Source organism: Balaenoptera physalus, assembly GCF_965194825.1.
Source record: "Balaenoptera physalus genome assembly, chromosome: 1".
Classification (NCBI taxonomy): Eukaryota; Metazoa; Chordata; class Mammalia; order Artiodactyla; family Balaenopteridae; genus Balaenoptera; species Balaenoptera physalus.
In genome coordinates this window covers 114,975,123-114,998,765 of record NC_138882.1, presented here as the reverse complement: position 1 = coordinate 114,998,765, position 23,643 = coordinate 114,975,123, and the positions used below count along the sequence as shown (strand labels likewise).

The 23,643-nt window shown below is 34.4% G+C and overlaps 1 protein-coding gene across 19 annotated transcripts in view; it reads right to left on the bottom strand.

Annotated features, from left to right (window-relative positions):
* Positions 1-23,643, bottom strand: part of EVI5 (ecotropic viral integration site 5) — a 234,100-nt gene that overhangs the window by 46,898 nt on the left and 163,559 nt on the right. For 17 of the 19 annotated variants that reach the window (XM_082477022.1, XM_082477023.1, XM_082477024.1 and 14 more), the window contains 2 exons: positions 18,987-19,133; positions 10,320-10,415 (listed from right to left, as the gene is read on the bottom strand). In XM_082477022.1, the coding sequence (XP_082333148.1) occupies positions 10,320-10,415; positions 18,987-19,133 (243 nt within the window). Of the gene's footprint in view, positions 1-10,319; positions 10,416-17,312; positions 17,371-18,986; positions 19,134-23,643 lie in introns of those variants that run through there. The other 2 variants (XM_082477016.1, XM_082477030.1) reach the window with 2 other exon arrangements.

Here is a 23,643-nt window from a genome sequence, read left to right as displayed (position 1 = left end):
AGGTTAAATAATGCTTTTTTTCAAGGCTATATTATGAAACTATGTTCAACGGTCACAGAGGCAACCATATTAACTTGCAGCAGCAGGAGCAAAATTTCTGAGTTCTAATTTGATATTTTCAATTAAAGCAAACTATATTAAGCAAATTATAACTGCATATGAGATGATGATAGTAGCAGAAAACACAATGATTTGAGTAAGTCTGTGACAGTCGATAAGCAATCACCGTGATTAATCAACATAACCTTACTGAAACACCAATAGCAATCACTAAACTTTAGGAAGTTTTTACTGATTTGTACTTTGCCTTAAGAAAAATTAATCAGAATAGTAAATGTGGTAAATGGTAGCCTCTCCATGACTTCAAGGTGACTCATTTGAAACATCTAAAACCAAATCATACTCATATCATGTACTATTGGTAAGTTTCTAAAACAGTTTCCTGTAATTTCAAGTCACAGACAAAAAGGTTTGACTATTCTTTATGTTTTAGTAACTAGAAAAAAAGTACATATAAATACTTTTAAGAAATAATAAGGTAAGTTGAAAAGTATGGAAGGGAGGAAATAAATCAAAATTTTTTCTCACTACTAAGACTGATTTAATTCCATTTCAGAAGAGAAATACATCCATCCCACACATCGTTAAAGTGATGTTTCTTACAGGATCAGCTAAATACACACATGAAAAACCAGCATTTGCACAAGGTCCAAAAGCTAGAAAATATTTCTTATAAATCAGTTTAATTAAAAACAGATCAAATTTTGTGACCAATACTTAAAATTCTATCTAATTCCAGGGGTTCCTAAAAACCGTGGAATTATATAAACTATTTTTTAATTAAAAAAAAAATTTTGTTGTCTTTTTTTTTTTTTCGCCACACCACACAGTTTGTGGGATCTTAGTTCCTCGACCAGGGATTGAACCCAGGCCCCTGGCAGTGAAAGTGTGGAGTCCTAGCCACTGAACCGCCAGGAAATTCCTATAAACTATTTTTTATAACAGACTTTCCTCAAACAGTTTTAGATTTACAGAAGAATTGAGAGGATAAGAGTACTATATACTCCCTTGCACTGTTTCCCCTGTTACTAATATCTTCCATGTTGTTACAATTAATGAACTAATATCGATACATTGTTACTAACTAAAGTCCAAAGTTTATTCAGATTTTCTTAGGTTTTTTTTTTTTTTTAAACCCAAAGTCCTTTTTCTGTTCTCGGATCCTATGCAGGATACCACACTACATTTAGTTGTCATGTCTCCTTAGGTTCCTCTTGGCTGGGACAGTTTCTCAGACTTTCCGTGTTTTTGATGACCTTGACAGCTTAGAGGAGTACTGGTCAGGTGTTTTGCCAGATGCCCTACTATCGAAATTTGTCTGATATTCTTCTCATAGTAAGAATGTGATTATGGGTTACTGGAAGACCACAGAGGTAAAGTGCCATTTCGTCACATCCTATCAAGAGTATATTACTAGCAATGTGATTTAACAACTGTTGATGCTGATTTGATCATCTGGGTGAGGCAGTGTTTGTCAGGTTTCTCCAAAAAAGTTACTTTTTTTCCTTACCCTTTCCATACTGGACCCCTTGGAAGGAAGTCACTGTGCACAGGCTACACTTAAAGAACAGAAATTTATGCTTCCCTTCTGAAGGCAGAGTATCTACAAAAGTTATTTGGAATTCTTCTGCATAGAGATTTATCTCTTCTTCCTCATTTATTAATTTATTCAATCATTACTGATATCAGTATGGATCCATGGATATTTATTTTATACCTTGAATTATAATCCACTACTATGTTAATTATTTTTTCCTATTTTAAATATTGTTCCACCTTTGGCCACTGGGAGCTTTTTCAGTTGGCTCCTCTTTGTCCCTTTAACATATTCCTGTTAATGTAGGGTTTTGTTTTGTTTTGTTTTGTTTTGGAACACTTCCTTACTTTCTGACACTGCAAAATACTCCAGGCTCATCTTGTATATTTCCTGTTCTAGTCCTGGGATCAGCTATTTCTCTCAGGAACCTTGGTTTCTGTTATTGGAGAATGGTATTAGAAACCAAGATCTGTGTGCTAGGTGTACATAAACTGATTTTTATTTTTATTAAAAAAATTTTTTGGCCACGCCACATGGCTTGAGGGATCTTAGTTCCCCTACCAAGGATTGAACCCAGGCCATAGCAGTGAAAGTGCCAAGTCCTCACCACTGGACTGCCAGGGAATTCCCTAAACTAATTTTAATAACACTAAGATGTTCACTGGTAGCATGGTACTTTAAGGGTCTAACCTATCTTCATTAATTCTTTAGATACTATTATGAGCTGGTCTTGGGTAAGTGAATGATATCCTTCATTCCTAGATACAGCAAATTTTAAAACCTCTAGATACTTAATCTCTTTATATTTAAGTGCATACTAAAGTTGGAGATCAGAGAATCATCTCTGAGCACTTCAGTAAAAAAAAAAAAAATTTTTTTGACATAGTTTTTAATACCTAATGACCAGATAGCAAGCTGAGTAAAATATTCTGTATACCTAACTCCCTTTGTTGAGAATCAGCATTAAGACTAGATAAGATTATAGAAGTTATTTTTCTAATTTAAAAATGCTTAAAATTTTGAGAAAAATCATTAAAGAAAACTGAAAAATATTTTAATGTTTAAATAAGTTGCTCAAAACAGAAACCACTGTACTTAAAGGGGGAAAAAAAAAGTCCTCCAAAAAGAAGTTTGTTAGTCAAGAGGTGGCATATAAACTACCACCTGCTGTGAAACTATTAACAAATGAGCCAGGAAATTAGAAAGCACAAACTGATCACAAAGCTTCATGCTAAACTCCATCCTTTAGTAATGTCATTGTAATTTTACATTATTAAAACTTTTTTTTGTTAAATGGTAAAGATTTTTATCACTTCCTCTCTATCTCTGTCAAAACTGCATACTGAGCTGGGCACACTGATTTAAATCTAACTCCCTCATTTTATGTCAGAACAGAATTTTGAGTGGGTGTTTCTTAAGCCAATAGCGGTTGGGGTATTGCCCATCTGAGGCATCCCTAGAGGTTATCTGTTGGGCAAAGTAATGAAAATGGGTAAATGTTACTGGGTACCAGGAAAAGAACACAAAGTTGGATTTGCGTAGAACTAAACTGTTTTAAACTTAAAACTTTTCATTATTTATAACAAAGCAGCATTAACTTTATAGATGTGCTCAGCCCACAGAAGCTTTTAATATGGTTATGACAAATTAATATGTTTATCTTTATAAAAATCAAAACACAAACTCAATTCAGGTTAAATATCACAAGGCTTGGGTTCAATTTTCATCTATTTTCCTCAACTAACTGAGCAAAAATTAACTTTTCTGTGTTTTGTTCCACCACTTGGAAAGTGGAGAAAGTGTGATTTAGCATTAACGTAAAAATAAAGTCCTCAACTAATAAATAACATTTGGATCAATAGAATAAAGGTGGAAAATTCCACTAAGAGGAGGAGGAAACAATTTTTAACCACCATTTCCTCCCATCTAGATACTATGAATTCCTACAAGCATTTTTTTCTGAATCAAGTTCAAATGAATCCTTTTAATAGGTTTAAATGTCATCTAACTGATGACTCCTATGCTCAAAACCCTCCCATGACTTTCTACCTTACTCAGAGAAGGGCCACAGTTCTTCGGCCCTACATAATCTGCCCTATTTACCTCTCATACTTCCTCTCTAACCTCCTCTCTTACTCCACTCAGGGACTCAGAGATGCCCCTGGCTTTAGGTCCTTTGTCCTTACTATTCCCTTAGCAGGGTATTTCTATCACAAATCTGCATGAATCTTTGTTTAAATATCCCCTTCTAGCGAGCCTTGCCTGATTACATTATTTAAAATAGCAATGGTACCCTACGCTCAACACCCCAACCCTCTCCTTTTCCTACATTTTTCTCTCCATTGTATTCATCATCTTCTAAATTACACACTATACGATTCATTTATTTTGTTCATCCTACTTCTTCCTCTACCATTAAGCTTGATGAGGAAAGGGACTTTTTGTGTGTTTTGTTCACTAATTCTTATAAAGTGTGTAGAGTAGTGACTAGCACATAGTAGGTACCCCGTAAGTATCTGTTGAATTGAAACTGATACCCCATTTAAATTAATAATTTAATCTGTTCTTCACATCTAGGCTTTTAAATGAGAATGATTAAAATAATGTGAGATGGTATAAGAGAGATCTATAACAGAGGGGGTTAAGCAGCAGAGACACAACAAAATTGGCTGGATTGGCATCATCAGGGAAGGCTGATCATAGCATGTCAAACTTAATCTGACCTTTGAAATGATAAGCAAGATCAAAGGAGGAGAGGAGAAAAACAGAGTGAATCTCAATGACATATTTAAAGAGTTCTTAACTAGTTTATTATGGCTCAAGCACAGGTATATGGTGGGAAAAGTGGGAAATGAAGCTAGAAAGGGAGGCAAGCATCAGAGCAGGAAGGGGCTCGTGAGTACAGCCAGAATTTGAACTGTGTCCCGAAAGCCATGGGAAGCTACTGAAAGATTTAAGTGAGGAAAAGGGAACCAGTAGTAACAAAGTTATAGGAGGCAGTTGATCTACCAAGAAAATCCATATAACTAACACGACAGTACCTGTAATACTAAAGAAAAAAATTTTCATTTTAATCCTGGAAAGAATTTAAGTTAGAGTGGGTTCTTAAACATACAACAAAATCTCATTTAAAAATCTTCTTTATGCTTCAGTTTCCTCCACTATAAAATGGGGATATTAACAATAATGTCATATGTAAAGATTAAATAAGTGAATATATTTAAATGGCTAATAGTACTGCCTGGCATGTTTTAAGTATTCAATGATGCTAGCTATTAATACTTAAGTTATTAGTATTCTGGAAGAAATAAAGTTACAGATAATATGGTAAAACATGGTAAATACATAAAAAATGAAGAGTAAGTTAAACAGGGCTTACACTGGACAGAAACAAGTTCAATCAAAAAAAAAAAAAAAAAAGCCAAAACAATTCTTAATTTGCAGCTATATCTAATTCTTGGAAAGGGATATATTCATTATCTGGGGTGGGTAAACACTATCTTGAAGGGAACTCAAAAGACTTTCTGCACTTTCCATTCTGGTTGTAATTTTTGGAAGCCCTTACAACGCTGAGTGTAATCTTTTATAAAAGGTCATTGATAAGCTGATTTGCTGGAAACTAGTTAGGGAAGAAAGAACACTTGACACATGCTTTCTCATTTAATACCAACTCTAAAGCAGATAACCTTAGGATCCTTAGTTTTGAACGAGTAAATTCAAAATCAGGTTAAATAACCTGTCAGACAAGACAGCTAATAAGTAGTTTGTCTTCAAAATCTATACTCTCAACCAATCAACAAAATCTCTAGCAATTATAAGAAAACAGAAAGATAAAAGTTGTGACCACAGAGTTATTTAGGATTCTAAAATCCTCTTGTTCCCAATAATAATTAAATTTATTGACTCTTTCTATTCTGATCAGGGTATGTCATATTTATTTTTGCAGGCTACTTATAGAAATTCCACTTAGCCTGAGCCATTCAATTAGCTTGTAAAGTATATGTACAGGTAGGAAGAAAAAAATTTCTCCTTTAAAAGATAACTGGCATCTTCTCACATGTAATTAAAGCCATTAACACCAATAAATGTACATAAATTTTCAGAGGTTTAAATTCTACTCAATGATATTGGAAAGAAGGGACCCAGACTCAATCATTCCTTCTGTATAATGATAAATGCACTTAGGCAGAGTCTGAATTCATTTTATCCTTCCTAGCCAGTAGTGACCTAATGATAAAAAAAATGCAAATTGATGCATGTGTGAATACAGTGATAATCTCTGAATTTAAAAAATTTGAATACTCAAATTACATACATTAAAAATCACTTATTGTAAAAACAACAGATAAGCAAATTATTATATTAATTTCTTCAAATACAAATATTTGAATGATGGTTATATACTAAGCATTATATACCAACACTGAGAAATACAGCAGCTGAATAAAACAGGCAAAAATTCCTCTCTTACGGAGCTTCCATTCTCGTGGAGGATGTGGACAACAACAACATGTATAATTTATGGCAAGAAATAATTGTTTTGAAGAAATATAAAGCAGCATAAGAGTATAGTGATTAGGATATGAATATTATTTTAGATAGAAATTTGGCCAAAGGAGCTTTATGTAAGAAAACAATAGAGGTCTGAATGAAGTGAGATTATACAGTATTTAAAGTTCATAATGATAACTCTGAATTGTCAAAAAATATTAAAATGATATACATGATATCATATTTTTAAATATTTCATGGCACCTTGGAGTTCAACCTCTTAAGTCTATTATAGGGGTATGATCTGCTCTAAATAAGCATTACAGTAGATGGTGACTAAAATCCATTAAGAAGTGTCATTCTGTTTGAGAAAGAGGAAACCTCAGCAATAACTTTTACAAATAGTTCAGGAAAATGGCTAAAACCTGAAAGCTGCTACACTTTAAAAAAGGTTAAATTCACTCTGAGACACTAATATAAAACAGCTCCTCCAAAGATGGTGGAAAAGGCATTATTATAAAGAACATTAAGTGTATTACAAATGTAGTCATCTCAGATTAACATGGGGAGGGTGGTGATTATGAACTTTAAACCAGACCTGAAAGTTTCAAGTTGACTGAAGGATCTTTGAAAATAAATTTAATAAACTTCAACCTCATAAGTATATCTACTACAGAATGCTACAGTGTGTATAAAAATGAGTATTTCCTCACCTAAATGAGACATTCACAAAAGTACAATTTTCATAACTACATTTAAAAAAGCAGGCTTTAATTTTATCAATAACTAATTACATAATCATGTAATTTATTAAATGAAGGGTTTGAAAGAATTTGGTTTGTGGGAAAAAGTTTTATTCACAAGAGAGCAAGAGTAATTTGAAGAGTTGGTCTGAAGCGATCTGAAGTACAAAAATATTTGACTAAGTTGAGTTCTCCCCCTAGTGGAACTTGAAAATGATCTAAGATATTTCCATGAATAAAAATAACCTAAAATATATTACTCTTATAATTGAAAAGGAGTTTCAGGTTTTAACAAAAGATCTATATATGGATCTTAACCTACATATAATAAATAAATGAATGAATAAAGGTTGAATCATTAAGATATTTACTGAAAACACATTTATCAAATGTCTTAACAGCAAACTAGCCAAGGAGAACTCAGTAAGCAGAAATACCTAAAAAGCAGAGGACTAGGGGATACAGAAAAACACATAATAGCATGTAGAATGATACAGAATTTTAAAAGAATATAAAAACTTTGTAAAGAGGTGTGTGTGTGTGTGTGTGTGTGTGTAGGAGGTGGGGAGAGAGGATGGGGTGGTAATGGTCAAAGAAGAGGCTAGAAGTGCAAGTTTGGACAATAATGAAAAGATAAGGTTTTTATGTTTTAGAAAGAAAATTCTGGTGGCTCTGTGGAAGAGCTCAGGCTGGAGAAAAAGAAGCTGGACAGGAAGTTGTGACGTTCAGGTGGGGACGAAGGCAGATGAATGAAGGGAGTGGCAGGGCGTAATAGAAAGGCCATGAAAGATTTCTTTTAAAGTTTCTGAAATGAGTAAAATTACCTTCGATTTAGTTTTAGATTTACTCACGACTTTTATCTTTTGAAGAAATTGAAGAGTCGGACATGGTACTTTAATCTGTATGAATTATTAAGAATTATCTGGAGGCAAATCTATATGAGTAGGTGAGCAGGTGAAATGCTGGTAGGAATGTTAACTAGCAGAAGCACTTTGTAAAAATAATTTGGTACTCTCAAGTAAAGCTGAAAGTTTGCATACGTAGCCTTGATAAATATGGCATAATGTTAAGAAAAGCATAAGTGAAGTTCCTACTAAGCTGAATAATTCAATACGAGATGATACCACTGAACAAGACTTGAGATACAAAAGAATAAAAACATTTTGGCTGGAATAGGAACATATCTGATTTTAAACATGTTGAATTTGAAGTTCCTGTACAAGTTCCAGGAGGAGTTCTCTACTGTCCATTAAACATACTGGTCTACTGATCAAAAGACACAATAAATTAAAAACAACAACGACAAATGACAAGTTACAAAGTGGGAGTAGCCATCTGTAAAACGTAACACCGACTTAGAAAGAACTACGCGTACATAAGAAAAAGATAATCCTAAAGAAAAAACATACACAAAAGACTTTAATAGGCACTTTATAAAAGATGAAATCCAAACTGCCAACCTCATTAGTAATCCAGCAAATACAAATTAAAACCATGATGAAATACCATTGCATACCCACCAGACTGGCACAAATTAAAGCATCTGACACCACCAAGTGTTGGGGAGGATGTGGAACAACAGGACTTTCGTAGGCTGTGGTTGGCAGTTAAAGTGGTACAAACACTTTGGAAAATAAAACTGAAGATCTGCATGCTTTATGACCCAGCCATTCCACACCCTGGCATCATGCTACAGAAATGTGTGCACACGTAGTCAGTATAGTGTACAAGATTGCTTACGATCTCAGCATTGTGTATAACAGTCCCAATCTGGAAATTTACAAATGACCACTAATATCAGAGTGGATATGTACGCTGTGACATACTCATGAAATGGAACATGTTGCAACAATAAAATTCCTGACTCATTGAAACAGTGCTGAACAAAGAAAGAAGAGACATAAATGAAAATATTCAGCATAACTCTATACGAAATTCAGAAATAGGGAAAACTAAACTGTGTGGATGAGAGATGCATACAAAGATGACACCACTAAAAGGAAAAGCAGAGGAGTCACTGCTATAAAATTCGGGGTAAGGGAAAAGGGTGTGATTGGGTAGACTTCTGGAACATAGGCAATATTCTGTATCTTGACCCAAGTAGTGGTTACATGGATACTGTTTTTATATATATTATAATGTAGCTTTGTTTTATGAACTTTTCTGTTATTGTCTTCAAAATTTTTTTTTAAAGGTGTAAGATTATTGATTAGGGGAAACATGCTAGGATGGAGATAGATTAGAATTCATTGTTGTACACTGAGTAGTTTTTAAAAAGCGAAAAAACTTGGATGCTCAGAGGAATACAAACACTCAGAACTGAGAAAAAAAGACTGAAAACAAAGTTCAACAAGAAAGAAGAGAGTCAAAAGTGGGTGGTGCTAGGAAAATTCTGCAGCCCACAGAATGAGAGGAAATATCTGCAAAAATATCTGTTTATATCTGATATGGGATTGACATTGAGAATATATAAGAAACTTCCACAACTCAACAACAACCCATTTAAAAACTGGGCAAAGGACTTGAACTGCCATTTCTCTAAAGAAGACATAATGGCAAATAAGCACAATGAAAAGATGGTCAACATTATTAATCATTAGAGAAACGCAAATCAAAACCACAATGAGATACCACTTCATACCCATTAGAATGGGTATTAAAAAAAAAAAAACAGAAAATTAACAAGTATTGGTGAGGATGTGGAGAAACTAGTCCCCTGTGCATTGCTGGTGGAAATGTAAAATGGTGCAGCTGCTGTGGAAAACAGTATAACAATTCCTCAGAAAATTAAACATAGAATTACCACGATTCAGCAATTCCACTTCTGGGTATGAATGAAAACAGAAATGAAAACAAGGATTCAAACAGCTATTTGTACACTCACATTCATAGCAGCATTATTCACAATAGCCAAAAGGTAGAAGCAATCTAAGTGTTCATCAACGAATGAATGGATAAACAAAAAGTAGTATGCACACACAACAGAATATTATTCAGCCTTAAAAAGGAAGGAAATTCTGACACATATTACAACATAAATGAACCTTGATGACGTTATGCTACGTGAAATAAGCTAGTCACAGAAAGACAAACATCCTATGATTTTATCAATACTTATATAAGATACTTAGAGTAGTCAAATTCAGAGACAAAGTACAATGGTGGTTTCCAGGGGTTGAGGAAAGAGGGGAATGGGGAGTTGTTTAATGGTTACAAAGTTTCAGTTTTGCAAGGTGAAGAGTTCTGGAAATTGGCTGCACAACAATGAGAATGCACTTAATGTCACAGGCTGTATACATTAAAATTGTAAATTTTACTGCAATACATGTATTTTTACCACAATAGAAAAAAATGGACTTGGAAATGAGTAAGTGTTGAAAATAGAAGCACAGTCATTAGGATGAAGACATAAGTCACTATTCAGGTGCAGAGGGAAGGGGAAATAACTGCATTATTTTTACATGTACTTTATTATTTTCATGTGTTACCTGGATTTCAAGCTCAGCAATGTGCTGCTGTAGTTCAGCCACAGCAGCTATGCTATCTGCTTCCCGGAGTCTCACAGCCATCACTTCTTCCTTGTTCTAGGGTGGTAAACAAAACAAACCAAAAATAAACCATATAATAAACCAAACCATTAATAAAACATAAACACTTGTAACATGCCTCAAATTTAGAAGGTGACAAATAAACCCATGATTAAATGAGAGAAAAAATGCCATTATATCCTGAACTTGGTATAAAATGAAGAATAAATGTATAGAATAGCATTCCATCTTTAAAACCACACATATATATATATATTGCTCAAACTTTTAAATTAAAAGTTAACTTAATTAAAACTAATAAAATTACTGGTGACTGTGAAAGCTGTTAATCTTTTAACCAAGAACAATTATTGAGAACTTTCAAACACGTAACTAGGACAACAGATTAACAGGAATATAAACACTAAGAGTATGTCAGCTAGATAATATTTTTAAAATTACATTTTTTCTGAGAAAATGAATTTTAATGAGTATTTACATTATACTACAAAGGAGAGTAATAGAAATTAGATTATATCATAATTCTAATCTTCCTAGGAAAAGCATAGTATCAATTCTACCACTTCAAAATTTCAAAAATGAAAAGCTCTAAAACTGTATTCTACAATATCCATGCTAAATAATACTGATCCAGAAGTAACAAAATATGAAGAAACACAGAGGAAAATGGGGTATACAAAAATATTTTGCTCCTTCACTAACTTCAGTTGAAATTTAGCAATCATTTAGTATCAAAAATGTGCACCATGGTGACCATAGGAGAAATTTAGCACCTGATAGTAACATAATATCAAAAATTTAAAAAAATACTAAATTCAGTAAAAATATAATTAAACTTTTAAATTAAAAAAAAAATATATTTTTTGCCGCAGAGCAACTAAGCTCGTGCACCACAACTACTGAGCCTGCACTCCAGAGCCCGCGCACCACAACTACTGAGCCCTCGTGCTACAACTACTGAAGCCCGTGCGCCTAGAGCCCATGCTCCACAACAAGAGAAGCCACCTCAATGAGAAGCCCGCGCACCGCAACAAAGAGTAGCCCCCGCTCGCCACAACTAGAGAAAGTCTGCATGCAGCAACAAAGACCCAATGCAGCCAAAAATAAATAAATTTAAAAAATACATATATATTCAGACAAGTGTACACAATTATATGTACATCAAAACACCATTTACAATGGTAAAAAGTTGTAAATGACCCTACTGTGTAACAATAAAGAAACAGTTCACTCAAAAAAAATATGTATGTATATGTTTTAATCTTAGATATGATACTGGTACTTCACTTCAGGCAAATACTGCTTTAAATATTTTGCCAATTTGTATATGGCCAGAAAGTGTAGTCTCTGTACCCAGTGCTGTGCTGGAAAGTGCTTAACAACCAGCTCTCAAGCAAGTGTGTGTACGTGTGCGTGTGTACACATGTGTTTGTATGTACATTATATATTTTAATATAGACTGAAATAGATGTATAATACACAACACACAGTTAATAAGATATATAATGCTATTATAAATTCTATGTAGTCAATATACTCTCAGAGAATGCTTTCACTAATTTTTGCCTAACTATTGTATCCATAGGTCATCTACCACTGAAAATGAGGAAAAAGTGAAGTATGGATATGAACATTGGTTAATTTTTGTTCAAGTTATCTGATAATAGAATTACTATCATTTTGATAACAGTAATCAAACACTGAAAGAGGATTTCCTCAATATTTTTGTTCTATTCATAATGTAAAGACTAAAGATACAACACATTTTTAAGCTTTAATCTGCATTAACAGTCTAGAGCAGGAGTCAAAAACTTTTCCTTAAAGGGCCAGATAGTAAATAATTTTAGACTTGTGGGTCGTACAGTCTATCACAACTACTCTATCTGCCACTGGAGTGTGAAGGTGGCCATATACAATATATAAATGAATGGGAAAGGTTGTATTCCAATAAGACTTTATTTACAAAAACAGGCAGCCAGACAGATTTGGGATATGGGCTATAGTTTGCCAACTTCTGGTCTAGATAATCCACAAAACAATAAATCAAGCCCTGATTTGTAGTTTGCCAATTTATGTGGTGTAAATACTCCCATCATGGCTCCTTTCAAGTCGACATAACATTAGTGAACATTAATGAATATAACATGAGTAGCACACATTATTTCCACTAAACAGATACAATAGGTATAAATAATCTCAAAAGCACAGATAATAGTAAAATGTAAAAATAATTAGGAAATGATGACGTTTGAGTATTTACTACCATAATTTGTCTAATCATGTTGAATAATTTAATTTTTAATATGGCTGTTTAACAAATGTGCCACAAAATTCCTGAAAATTTATTGGGGTGGCCAAAAAGTTCGTTCAGGTTTTTCCATAACATCTTGTAACAATCGGTTCTTGCAAGCCTTTACTAGCCAGCTCCAGCACACCACTGTGTCTATGTTTAATAAAGTTCAAATCTCTTTCTGTCACCCTCTAACTTTAAACACTTTAATGGTACTCCACAGATCTTGAGATAACAGGTTCTTTTACTGGTGTCCAAGATTCTATACGATTTGGCTCCCTATTTATCACTCTAGCTTCATATCTTACCAGTATTCCTCACCACACACTTCCCTCCAACTAGAATGAAGTCCCTCAGTTCAAGCAAAAAACCTATTGTTCCTTTTCACTTTTGCTCTTCACATGTGCTATCCCCTTTGTCTAGTGAACTCTGTTGCCTTTCCTTGACTAATTCCTACATATCCTTAAGGTCTCAGCTTAATCATTCCTTAGTTAGCTTTGCTTGAACCATAACCTTAACACTAAACGCCCATTATAGTATTCTATATACCTCCTCAATCACAGCACTACTCATACTGCATTGTAATGGTGTGTTTGTCTATATCCTTTGCTAAGAGAAAGCCCCTTGAGGACAGTGATCTCTCTCCAACAGCCAGCACTACCTTGCAACCATGTGAGTGGGACACCTAAAAAATCTCATCCTTTAGCTTTAGCTAAACCTTTAGATGACTGTAGCCTCATGAGACTCTCAATCAGAACCACTTGATTAAGCTGCTCCTGAATTTCTGATCCACAGAAACCCTGGGATATTAGTAGTTACTGCTATTTTAAGCCACTAAGTTTTAGAGGTAATTTGTTAAATAGCAATAGATAACTAATACATTTATACTCTACTAATTTTAACATTGTATAAAAATATTATATCCATCAAGTAAAAAAACAAAAATTTGGGCATCAATTTTCTCCCAATCTTCCCCCTCTCCAATCCAATCACCAAGTCTCTACAAAAATGCTGAACTGATCTACTCTGCTTTAGTACCACTGCCAACACCTGAGCCCAGGCTAGCAACTCTGTCTTGTATTCAGTACTATCAACTGATGATCTCATATCAAATCCCTCTCCAACCCCGCCTCAAATCCATCTCCACACACAGTGGCACATATGTTCTTTTAAAAAATAATTACATTAATTGCTACAAGCATTATCCCCTAATAAATGCTAAAATTAGTTGCTGAGGGACTTCCCTGGTGGCACAGTGGTTAAGAATCCACCTGCCAATGCCGGGGACACAGGTTAGATCCCTGATCTGGGAAGATCCCACATGCCGCGGAGCAACTAAGCCCGTGTGCCACAACTACTGAGCCCGTGTGCCACAACTACTGAAGCCCACATGCCTAGAGCCCGTGCTCCACAACAAGAGAAGCCACCACAATGAGAAGCCTGTGCACCACAACAAAGAGTAGCCCCCGCTCGCCACAACTACAGAAAGCCCTCATGCAGCAACGAAGACCCAACGCAGCCAAAAATAAATAAATAAATAAATAAATAAATAAATACATAAATAAATAAATAAATAAATAAAATGAAATAGAATTAGTTGCTGAAACCTTAAGGATACTTGCATAAACTCAAAATAGTTCCTACAAATACTTATTAATTATTGTACTACTCTGGTGTTCTTAACCCATACCCCCAAGTTCTTTGATACTCTCTCCTTCAGGAGTTGTGGCTCAATGCCCTTTCCCCCACTCAGACCATTGTCTAGGCTTAGTAACTTGCTTGTAAGGACAGAATATGAGGGGGAAAAAGCTTTGTAGTAGAGAAAGCTGGCAGATACCAACTCAATCAAATGACCAAAGTTAACAGCACTAGATGTAAGACATATCAAGACAGTATGTCCCTGATATGATGCACTGAGAAAGACACTTCACCTCTGTATACTTTCCTAAAATACATAACCTTGGTCAAAGCATGAGAAAACATACGACAATCCCAAACTGAGAGACTTCTACAAAATACCTCACAAGTATTCTTCAATAGTCAAAGTAATGAGAGATAAGAAAACACTGAGAAACTGTTGCAGATCAAAGAAGAATGAGACACTATGGGGAAATCTGAATAAAGTCTGTAATTTAGTAATAACATTATACCAATGTTCGTTTCTTAGTACTGATAAATGCATCATGGTTATGTAATATGTTAAAATTAGGAGGGGCTGATTAAAGGGTATATGGGAACTCTGTACTATCTTTGCCACTTCACTGTAAACATAAAATTACTTCAAAATTAAAAGTAAAAAAACTGAAGCAAATATAGCAAATCAAAAAATATACCATGTTTCTTTCCTGCTTAAGACCTTTTAGTGGCCTCCCACAGCATTTAAGAGTAAAACTCAAACTTGTTACCATGGCCTATAAAAATCTACATAGTAAGAAGTGGAGTCCTAGCTTACCTCCCTGACTTTATCTCATTCAGCTCTGCATTATACATGAGACTCAGAAACCAAATTCTTTCCTGCTTTTGGGTCTTGAACTCTGACCCTTTTCATGCAAAGATCTTCCTCCCACTCTTCATATGGCTGGTTCTTTCTTATTCTTCAGGTCCCAGCTCTGCTACCATCGCCTGGCATTCAATCTTAATTACCACTTCCCCTAACCTCCCACTCTATAGTACATCATTACTCACGATCTTTCCAATTTTTTACTTACTGTCTCACTAAACATTATGTCCACTTTCTCCATTACAGTATCCCCAATGCCTACAACAAAAACCAACAAATAGAAGACACCCAAATATTTGACAAATATGTACTGATAGATGCCATCATTCTTTAAAGTCTCATAATCTCACCTCTTCCCACCCCTATTTGAAAATCACTGTCTTAGAACATATAAATTATATCTATTTAAAATGAAAAGATTTGGTTACACAATTTGTAAGTATCATGATGAAGAAACCGGTACTATCATGCCCTGCAGGTCAAAGTACAAAATGGTACAACCCTAAGCGGGGTAATTTGACAAAATCTATGAAAGTACAATTGACCAAACAATCAAATTTACAGCAATTTATCCTTCAGGAATGTGTAGATATACTTCTATACATCTGAAATTATGTATGTACAAAGTTATTCACTATACACTGCTGGTGGTAGCAAAACACTGGGAACAACCCATGTGCCCATCAATAAGGACCTAGTTAAGTATACTACAGTATATGCATGCAATGGAAAACAATGTACCTCAGAAACTAATGAGGAGATTCTTTAAGCACTGATAATTGAAAGCTCTACAAAACATACCAACAAAAAAAAGCAAAAAGTAGAATATATTACTGTCTGCTAACTTTCACATAAGAAAGTGAGAAGAAGTATACACTTTTAATTGTATAAAAGTGTATACTTTTAAAAGTATACACTTCTAATTGTTAGTATCTGCCTAAAAGAAACTCTAAAAGAACTTACTAGAAAATAATAAAAGCAGTTACCTGGGAAAAAAATAAAAGGGTATGTGGTAGGGTCAGTAAAAGAATAAAAGGGGAATGCTTTCATTTATATTTAGTTTAAAAATATCAAAGCATTATGAAAAAATGTGTAAGTATTAAGCTACTAAAATTTATATGAGGGACTTCCCTGGTGGTCCAGTGGCTAAGACTCCATGCTCCCAATGCAGGGGGCCCAGGTTCGAACCCTGGTCAGGGAACTAGATCCCACATGCTGCAACCAAAGAGCCCGCATGCCGCAATGAAGATCCCGCGTGCGGCAGCGAAGACCCCGTGTGCCGCAACGAAGACCCGACGCAGCCAAATAAATAAATATTTAAAAAATAAATAAGCAAATAAAATGTATATGAAATATAAGCAAGAGGTTTAATTTCTTCTTTTTTTCTTCCTATCATTATTCCATATATGCACAATATTATAATCATAGTATAATACTTTGCTCAGCTTTCCTCACTTAACATTACTTATTACACAGTTTTATAAGTTTGTATATGAATAGAGAATATAAAATCTTTCTATAATCTTCAAATTCAGATTTATGTAGGAATCCTACAATCTTATTACTGAAATCCTGAGGGCCAGGTGTGTTAACGGAATTTCAGATTTTTTAGACTTTCTAAGAGTAGTAGTAAGGTGCATAAACCAAACATTAGTACTCTCCGGTGGGATCTGAGGCAGCATCCATAATGAAAGAGTATGCTCAATGCTTAACACAATGAAGCAGTGAAGTATAAATACCCACACCAAGTGGGATAAATAAAAATTATAAATGGCTGTAAATTAATTCAAATCTGGTTTTGCTTCCAAATGGATTTGTGTGAAATTTATGAAAAAGTTTAGGTTTCAGTGTTTTGCATTTTCGTATTGGGGGTCTTAGACTTGTACTGTCTCATCTTTAAGTGGGAACATTCAAATTCAGTTATAGAGGGAAAATAACACTAATATTAAAAACAGTATCCTGACATATTTTACATCAATGAAAATAACATGAGCTTTAATAATTACTTATCAGCAAATCATAAGCTATAATCATATAAAACTAAATGAAAATGAATCAGATTTATATAACTGAAGGACTAGCTCCCTTGAAAAAGTTAGGTTTGTTGCTGAATTGTTCCAACATGACAAAGTAAAATACGTACACTTAACCAGAATGTACTAGATGCTAGGGTGACAATTAACACTGATCATTCTTGAAATCTGCAAAAGGCATGAAAAAGATTGAATAAATCAATATACACCTTAAACATGGGGGAGGTCTCAGAGTCAGCATCTGTAACATACTTTACAAAGGTATTAATGAAAAGTTAAAATTAAATAAAATCTCATTATCGGTTCTGAAAATTCGGAATCTGAGTCCATTACTTAGATAAATTCAAAGAAAACAATTATTTTCATCAGCAAACTCCCCAAATATTTATTTCCAAAGAATACTTTACTTTGATTAAAAGGTGCTAAGGCATTTGAGAAGCAATATTAAATCCAGTAACAGTGTTAACAACATGTTTAAAGGAAAACTTATACCAATAATAAAAGACTAAATTTAATTCTTTATTAAAAGTAAGTCAGCACAGACACTATAGCACCAAAAACCTCAAACAGATATTAGTATGATAAATCAAATTGATGTAACCTCATGTCACATCATTTTATTTTTAAATTAGTCTAGGGAATTCCCTGGCAGTCCAGTGGTTAGGACTTGGCGCTTTCACTGCTGTGGCCCAGGTTCAATCCCTAGTCCAGGAACTAAGATCCCACAAGCTGCACGATGAGGCCAAAAATAAAAGCCTAGTCACATCCTTCAAGAGGGACTACTCTTATGTCAGTACAAACTTCAGTACTGCCTACAGATTTCTGTCAGTGTAAATTGTAAGAGCCATGCATATTTATTAGGATGTAATTTCATCTCTGGATTTCAGTGACACTGATAAACCACTCAAGCTTCACTCTTGGTTTTTAATGACACCAGAACAAGTTGATGGAATTACAGCTTTATATGTGCCATTGAAAGTCTTATTTCTTATCATAGAATAATAAGGCTGGAATCTTTAAAGGGCATCGTTCCTACTATCTTACCATGGAAAGATGGATGTCTAGTTTATTTTTAAAATCCTATTACTTGCCCTCAGTAATCCATTCTAATGTTCACACCACAGTCTTCTCTTTAGTTATTTCACACACACACACACAGTCCCTCTCCTTCCACCCCATTTCCCAACCTCCCCTTCTCTCTCACCATTATTATATTGTAAATTCATTAAAGGAAAAAACGTACTTGCATTCAAAAACTTTTCCATGTTTTACGAATCTAAACACTTCACAAAAAATTTAAAAACTGATCAAAATAGCAATGTGAAATGTACACAGTTTTCCCAACCCATTGGTACACGCACACCTCTTTTGCTCTCTACTCTAGCCAGAAAACATATATCAATATTGACAGCCCGCCAATAAGGTACCAATAAAAGCAGAGTTGCCCCAACCTTTCTAAATTACCTATCTTTTTGGTTGAGACATTAAAAGCTTCGGTTTTAAAGGACTATGGGTAAAAAGAGATACCAATCTTCAACCACTTGGTTAATTTCCTGCACTGGCATTTAACCAAGTGGTTGAAAATGAAGTTTCCTGCCTGAAATCCACCCAGAGCAAGATGAGCTAACCTGGCCTGAAAGCAATTGCCAAAGTAAGTTCAGGAAAAGTAGGAAATAAGACTAGCTTTTTTTTGGTTTTATGATAACGTACTCAATGATGAGACAAAAACAAAAAAAGTATTATTATATTGACAAAAACACAAACTTGCTAAATGATATATTTACCTTGCATTCAATCTCTGCTTGTTTGCGCTTTGCTTCACTTAATTGGGTAAGTAGTCCTTTGTTCTGTGCAGAAAGATACTGCACCTTCTCCTGTAGACTGATCACCTCTTGTTCTGCTCTTCGAAGATGATTACTATTGATCTGGTTCTAATAATTAAAAATATAAATACTCAGAGTATAGATAAAAGGCCTGAAAGAACTTATAAATTTCTACCTACGCATATTATGCCTCAACAATATTCTTAATATTATTATTAGTTACAGGCCTATTTTATTCAACAAATAGTTAAATACGTTAAAAAAATTATAAAACTGCTTTAAAAATCAAGTCATCCAAAAGGATGAATAAGGTTCATATTAGAAATTCTCATTAGAGGTCCATTTACCATTTATACAATAAATATCTATAAACTATAAGGATGTTTACATAGAACTTGTAGGTATTAATTTCTGAAATAGGCAATATGGTATAAAATAGATGTGATACGATGAATTTAACTCCCTTTTCCAGTTCCCAAAAGAAAGCACAGACTGATCAAAAGGTATCATCACCACTTACTGGACTGTAAACTTTTTGATGTCAAAAAATGTATCACATGAACTTCTACATTCCTAAAATGTACATAGCACAGTCTGTTTTTATGGAGGATGGACTGGTTTTGAATTCTGGCTTGCTATTTGGTGAGTAAGCAAACTAGTTAATACCTAGTTTCTATTTCCTCATTTGAAAAATGTATGTAAAAATATTATCTATTTCTCATTTGGTTGTCTTTAGAATTAAATGAGATAATACATGTTAACAGAGCTTAATATATAGTAAGAACTCAATACATGCTAGCTGCTTAGTGTATTATAACTATAGGACATGATAAAAAAATAGATCTTTCGTTTATTTATTTATTTTTATTGAAGTATATAGTTGATTTACAATGTAGTTTTAGTTTCTGGTGTACAGCAAAGTGATTCAGTTTTTTATATATGTATTCTTTTTCATATTCTTTTCCATTATGGTTTATTACAGGATATTGAATATAGTTCCCTGTGCTGTACAACAGGATCTTGTTATAGATCTTGAATTTACTGTCACGAGGTAGTTTTCACATTCAGGCCTGACCCAGCTTGAATTCTCTCAACCCTAAATCGCTCTATTAGAGGCCTGAAAGAAACAGTATGGGTTTTCACAACCAAAGACAGGCAAAATTAGGCTCTTCATTTAACCGTTCTTCAACTTTGGTCAAGTTAACTAATGCCATCAAATTATAGTACACTGATAGAACCGTAGATATTACTGCTTGTCTTTTAAGGCTGTGTTTTGAGAATTATGTGAGAAAAGTTTATGGAAGGAGTTCTCACCTAATGCCTGAAATTTAAGACATTTAATAAATACTCAGTTGTTACTATTATTAAACCTATTCTATCTCACTCTATGAAAATGATCCTGTCTCCTGTTTTAATTTTAAAATCTGGATCATCCAATAGATTTAAGCTCTAAAACTTTCTACCACTTCCAGGTTTCTTCATCTTCACTACTCACCTTCCTGACTCACAGAAGAAATGCCTCCTTCCTAAGACCATCCTCTACATCACCCCCTTCTTTCTCACTTTCAATCAATGAACACTGTCTGTCTACAAAATTAAGAGTGAACTTCTTAGTACTGTATTCAGAATGTTCCACAACCTCTTTTTACTGTCTTACCTCCTACCATTAAGACAAATAACTATACTTCAGAGGGACACACCTTCAACATAAGCTGCAAAGAATTCCCACAGACAAAACTCCTCCCTACACCCCTGAATACCATTCCACGATCCAAAATTACAAAACAAAACACTCACACATAAACAAAATCCAAGAATTGACTATGAGTGAGAAATGGTAGACAAAAAAATAAATAAATAGCAAGAATAGATTTTTAAGAACTCTAGATAGTAAAATAATCACATAAGGACTTTATACAAAATAGTTTATGTTTAAAATTATTAGACATAGACATAAAAAGAGGAAGCAAAAACATAAACAAAGAACAGGTCACTGTCAAAAAAAATCAGCAAATTTGAAAAATAACCAAATATAATTTTTAAAATTAACAGACAGGGCTGTTAAAAATTCAATATAAGGGTTAAACAGGAGATTAGACACACTGAAGAAACAATTAGTGTCCCAGAAGATGTTGAGACACAGAAAAGAGAATAAGGGGGTATAAAATACACCTATTAGGTGTTGCAGGATAAAATATACCTAACAGGTGTTGCAGAAAAAAAAGTGAGACACGATGGCCTAAGAAGATGGTAATACCTGGGAATCTTTTACAACAACTACTACATATGAATCTACAGCTCAGGAAGCACAACTAGTCCCAAACAGGATAAATATCAACATAAATAAAGCCTCATCAAAATACATTATAACAAAACTTACAAAATGCTAAAGAAAAGAAGAGGCAAATTAAGGGAAAAACTGAGTATCTGTGAAGGCAGAAAGTGAAATATCCAGCAGACATCTCAACAGGAAAAATTGGTAGTGCTTAAAAAAAAATTCATCCTATAAAAGTATACTCAGCTAACAACATACAAGAGTGAGAGAAAAGTACATTTATTTTAAGAAAGTGAGAGAGTTTACAACTCATGATCGAAACTGGAAAGAAACTGTGATAAAAGTAAGAAGAGAGCAAAAAATTGGCATGCAAGTAGACAAATCCACAGGAGTACTGACTCCATAAAACAATAATAATGCCTAGGAATTTGGAGATATAAAAAAAAGTACAATAATCGTAAGATGTAAGAAGAACACATGAGTTATTCTAAGGCCCTTATATAGTTTGGAAGAATGACAGAGATAATTACTAACTTTAGACTTTGTTCAGTCAGGCAAGCATTTTCTTCCTTTTTTTTTTTCTTCAGGTAATAAACACTAATAAAAAAGAAAAGGAATTATAAAAGTCAAACTAATAGAAGGAGAAAGAAAAAACTAAATCCAATAAAAAGCAAGAAAGGAAGAAAACACATGGAAAGAAAGAAGAAACAGAATACAAAATAAAATAATTTAAAATACATCAGAATAAAGACTTTCTATTTCTGATTGGGGATGTAGAGAATCAGAAAGAACATTGCTTCCACCTTTTCAATTAAAAAAAAAAAAAAGCCAGCCAAACTCTAAGTTCATGACTAATGTTGAACCCAGAGAGGTGAGGTCACAGGACAACCAACTAGCTCAAAATCTAAGAGACAGGGCAGATGCTGCTAGAAGCTGTGAAGAATAATTCAGCTAGAATAAACACTGAATTGGTGGAGCTCAAGTGTGGGCTGGCTAGAGAGCGTGGAGTCCGTGGGGAGAACAGAGTGCACAAACTCTTACACACTTTTCCCTCATGGACCCCAACAGGTACACACAAAAAAGACTGGTGAGAGTCCTGAGAAAGAGATCTCCATGGTACAGGCCGCAGGGAGGGGGAAAGCAGCTGATATGGGAGGGGCACTAATCCTTGCTTATCTCCTCTACAGAACAAAAGGTTTAATCTGCTTGGAGCAGGACAACAAATATTGTTGTCTCTGGGGCCCGGGGAAAACCAGTGCATCTGGGGAAGGGGCAGGACTATAGCTTGGGGGTAGGACAGGAGCACGAATGAGGCCAAACACCCCAGATCCAGGGACATGATGCAGCCTAAGACTAAGGCTTTATCAGAACGATAGGGCAGAAGTGTTCTCTGACCCTCCATTTCCTGTAACAAGTAACAGTGGAATACTGCTGGGGACTGACCTCCCCTGAAGTACTGTACAAAGGAAAGACCTAAAGATGTTAAGAAAACCCTTTGGCAGACCAGCCCCTGATCTAAAAATAAGATATTGCTAGAGGAATTTGAAGCCCGTGGTGCAATGAGGGTAACCACAGAAACAACAAACCTCAAACCAGCCCAACTCCTGACTATATTAACTCAAATCCCCCACATTAAAGACCTAGTAGAAGGAAAGATGTACCCATTTCCAGGCAAGAAACTATTTACCTTAGTCTACTGTCCTACACAAGATACACAACTAGTTTTCAACAAAAAATTACACAGCACAGGAAAAGGTAAAAGAAAAAACACTTCCAAGAGACAAAGCAATCAACAGAACCAGCCTCATATACGACACAGATATTGAAATTATCTGACAGGGAATTTAAAATAAGGGCTCTGTGGGAAAGGTGAAAAATATGCAACATCAGATAGGTAATATCAGCAAAGAAATGAAAACTATAAGAATTAAACAGAAATACTAGAAGTAAAAAACACAGTAACAGGTGTAAAGAATGCCTTCAAACAGCTCATCAGACAACTCACAAATTGGAGGAAAGAATCAGTACACTTAGTAATAAATCAAGAGAAATATGTCAGTCAATAGAAACTGAAATACAAAGAGAAAAAATAATGGGAGGGAAAAGAATAGAGCATCCAACAGTTGCTGGACAACATCAAACAATTTAACATAAGTGTAGGTGGAATCCCTGAAGAAGAGAGTGTGGGAGAAGAAATATGTGATGAAATAATGACCAAGAAATTTCCAAATTTCATGGCAGTCACAAATTCACAGGTCCCAGAAGCTCAAGAAAAAAACAAAGCAAAAATCACATCAAGTCAAATTATATTTCCCTAGGAAACTGCCCATTTCATCTAAATAC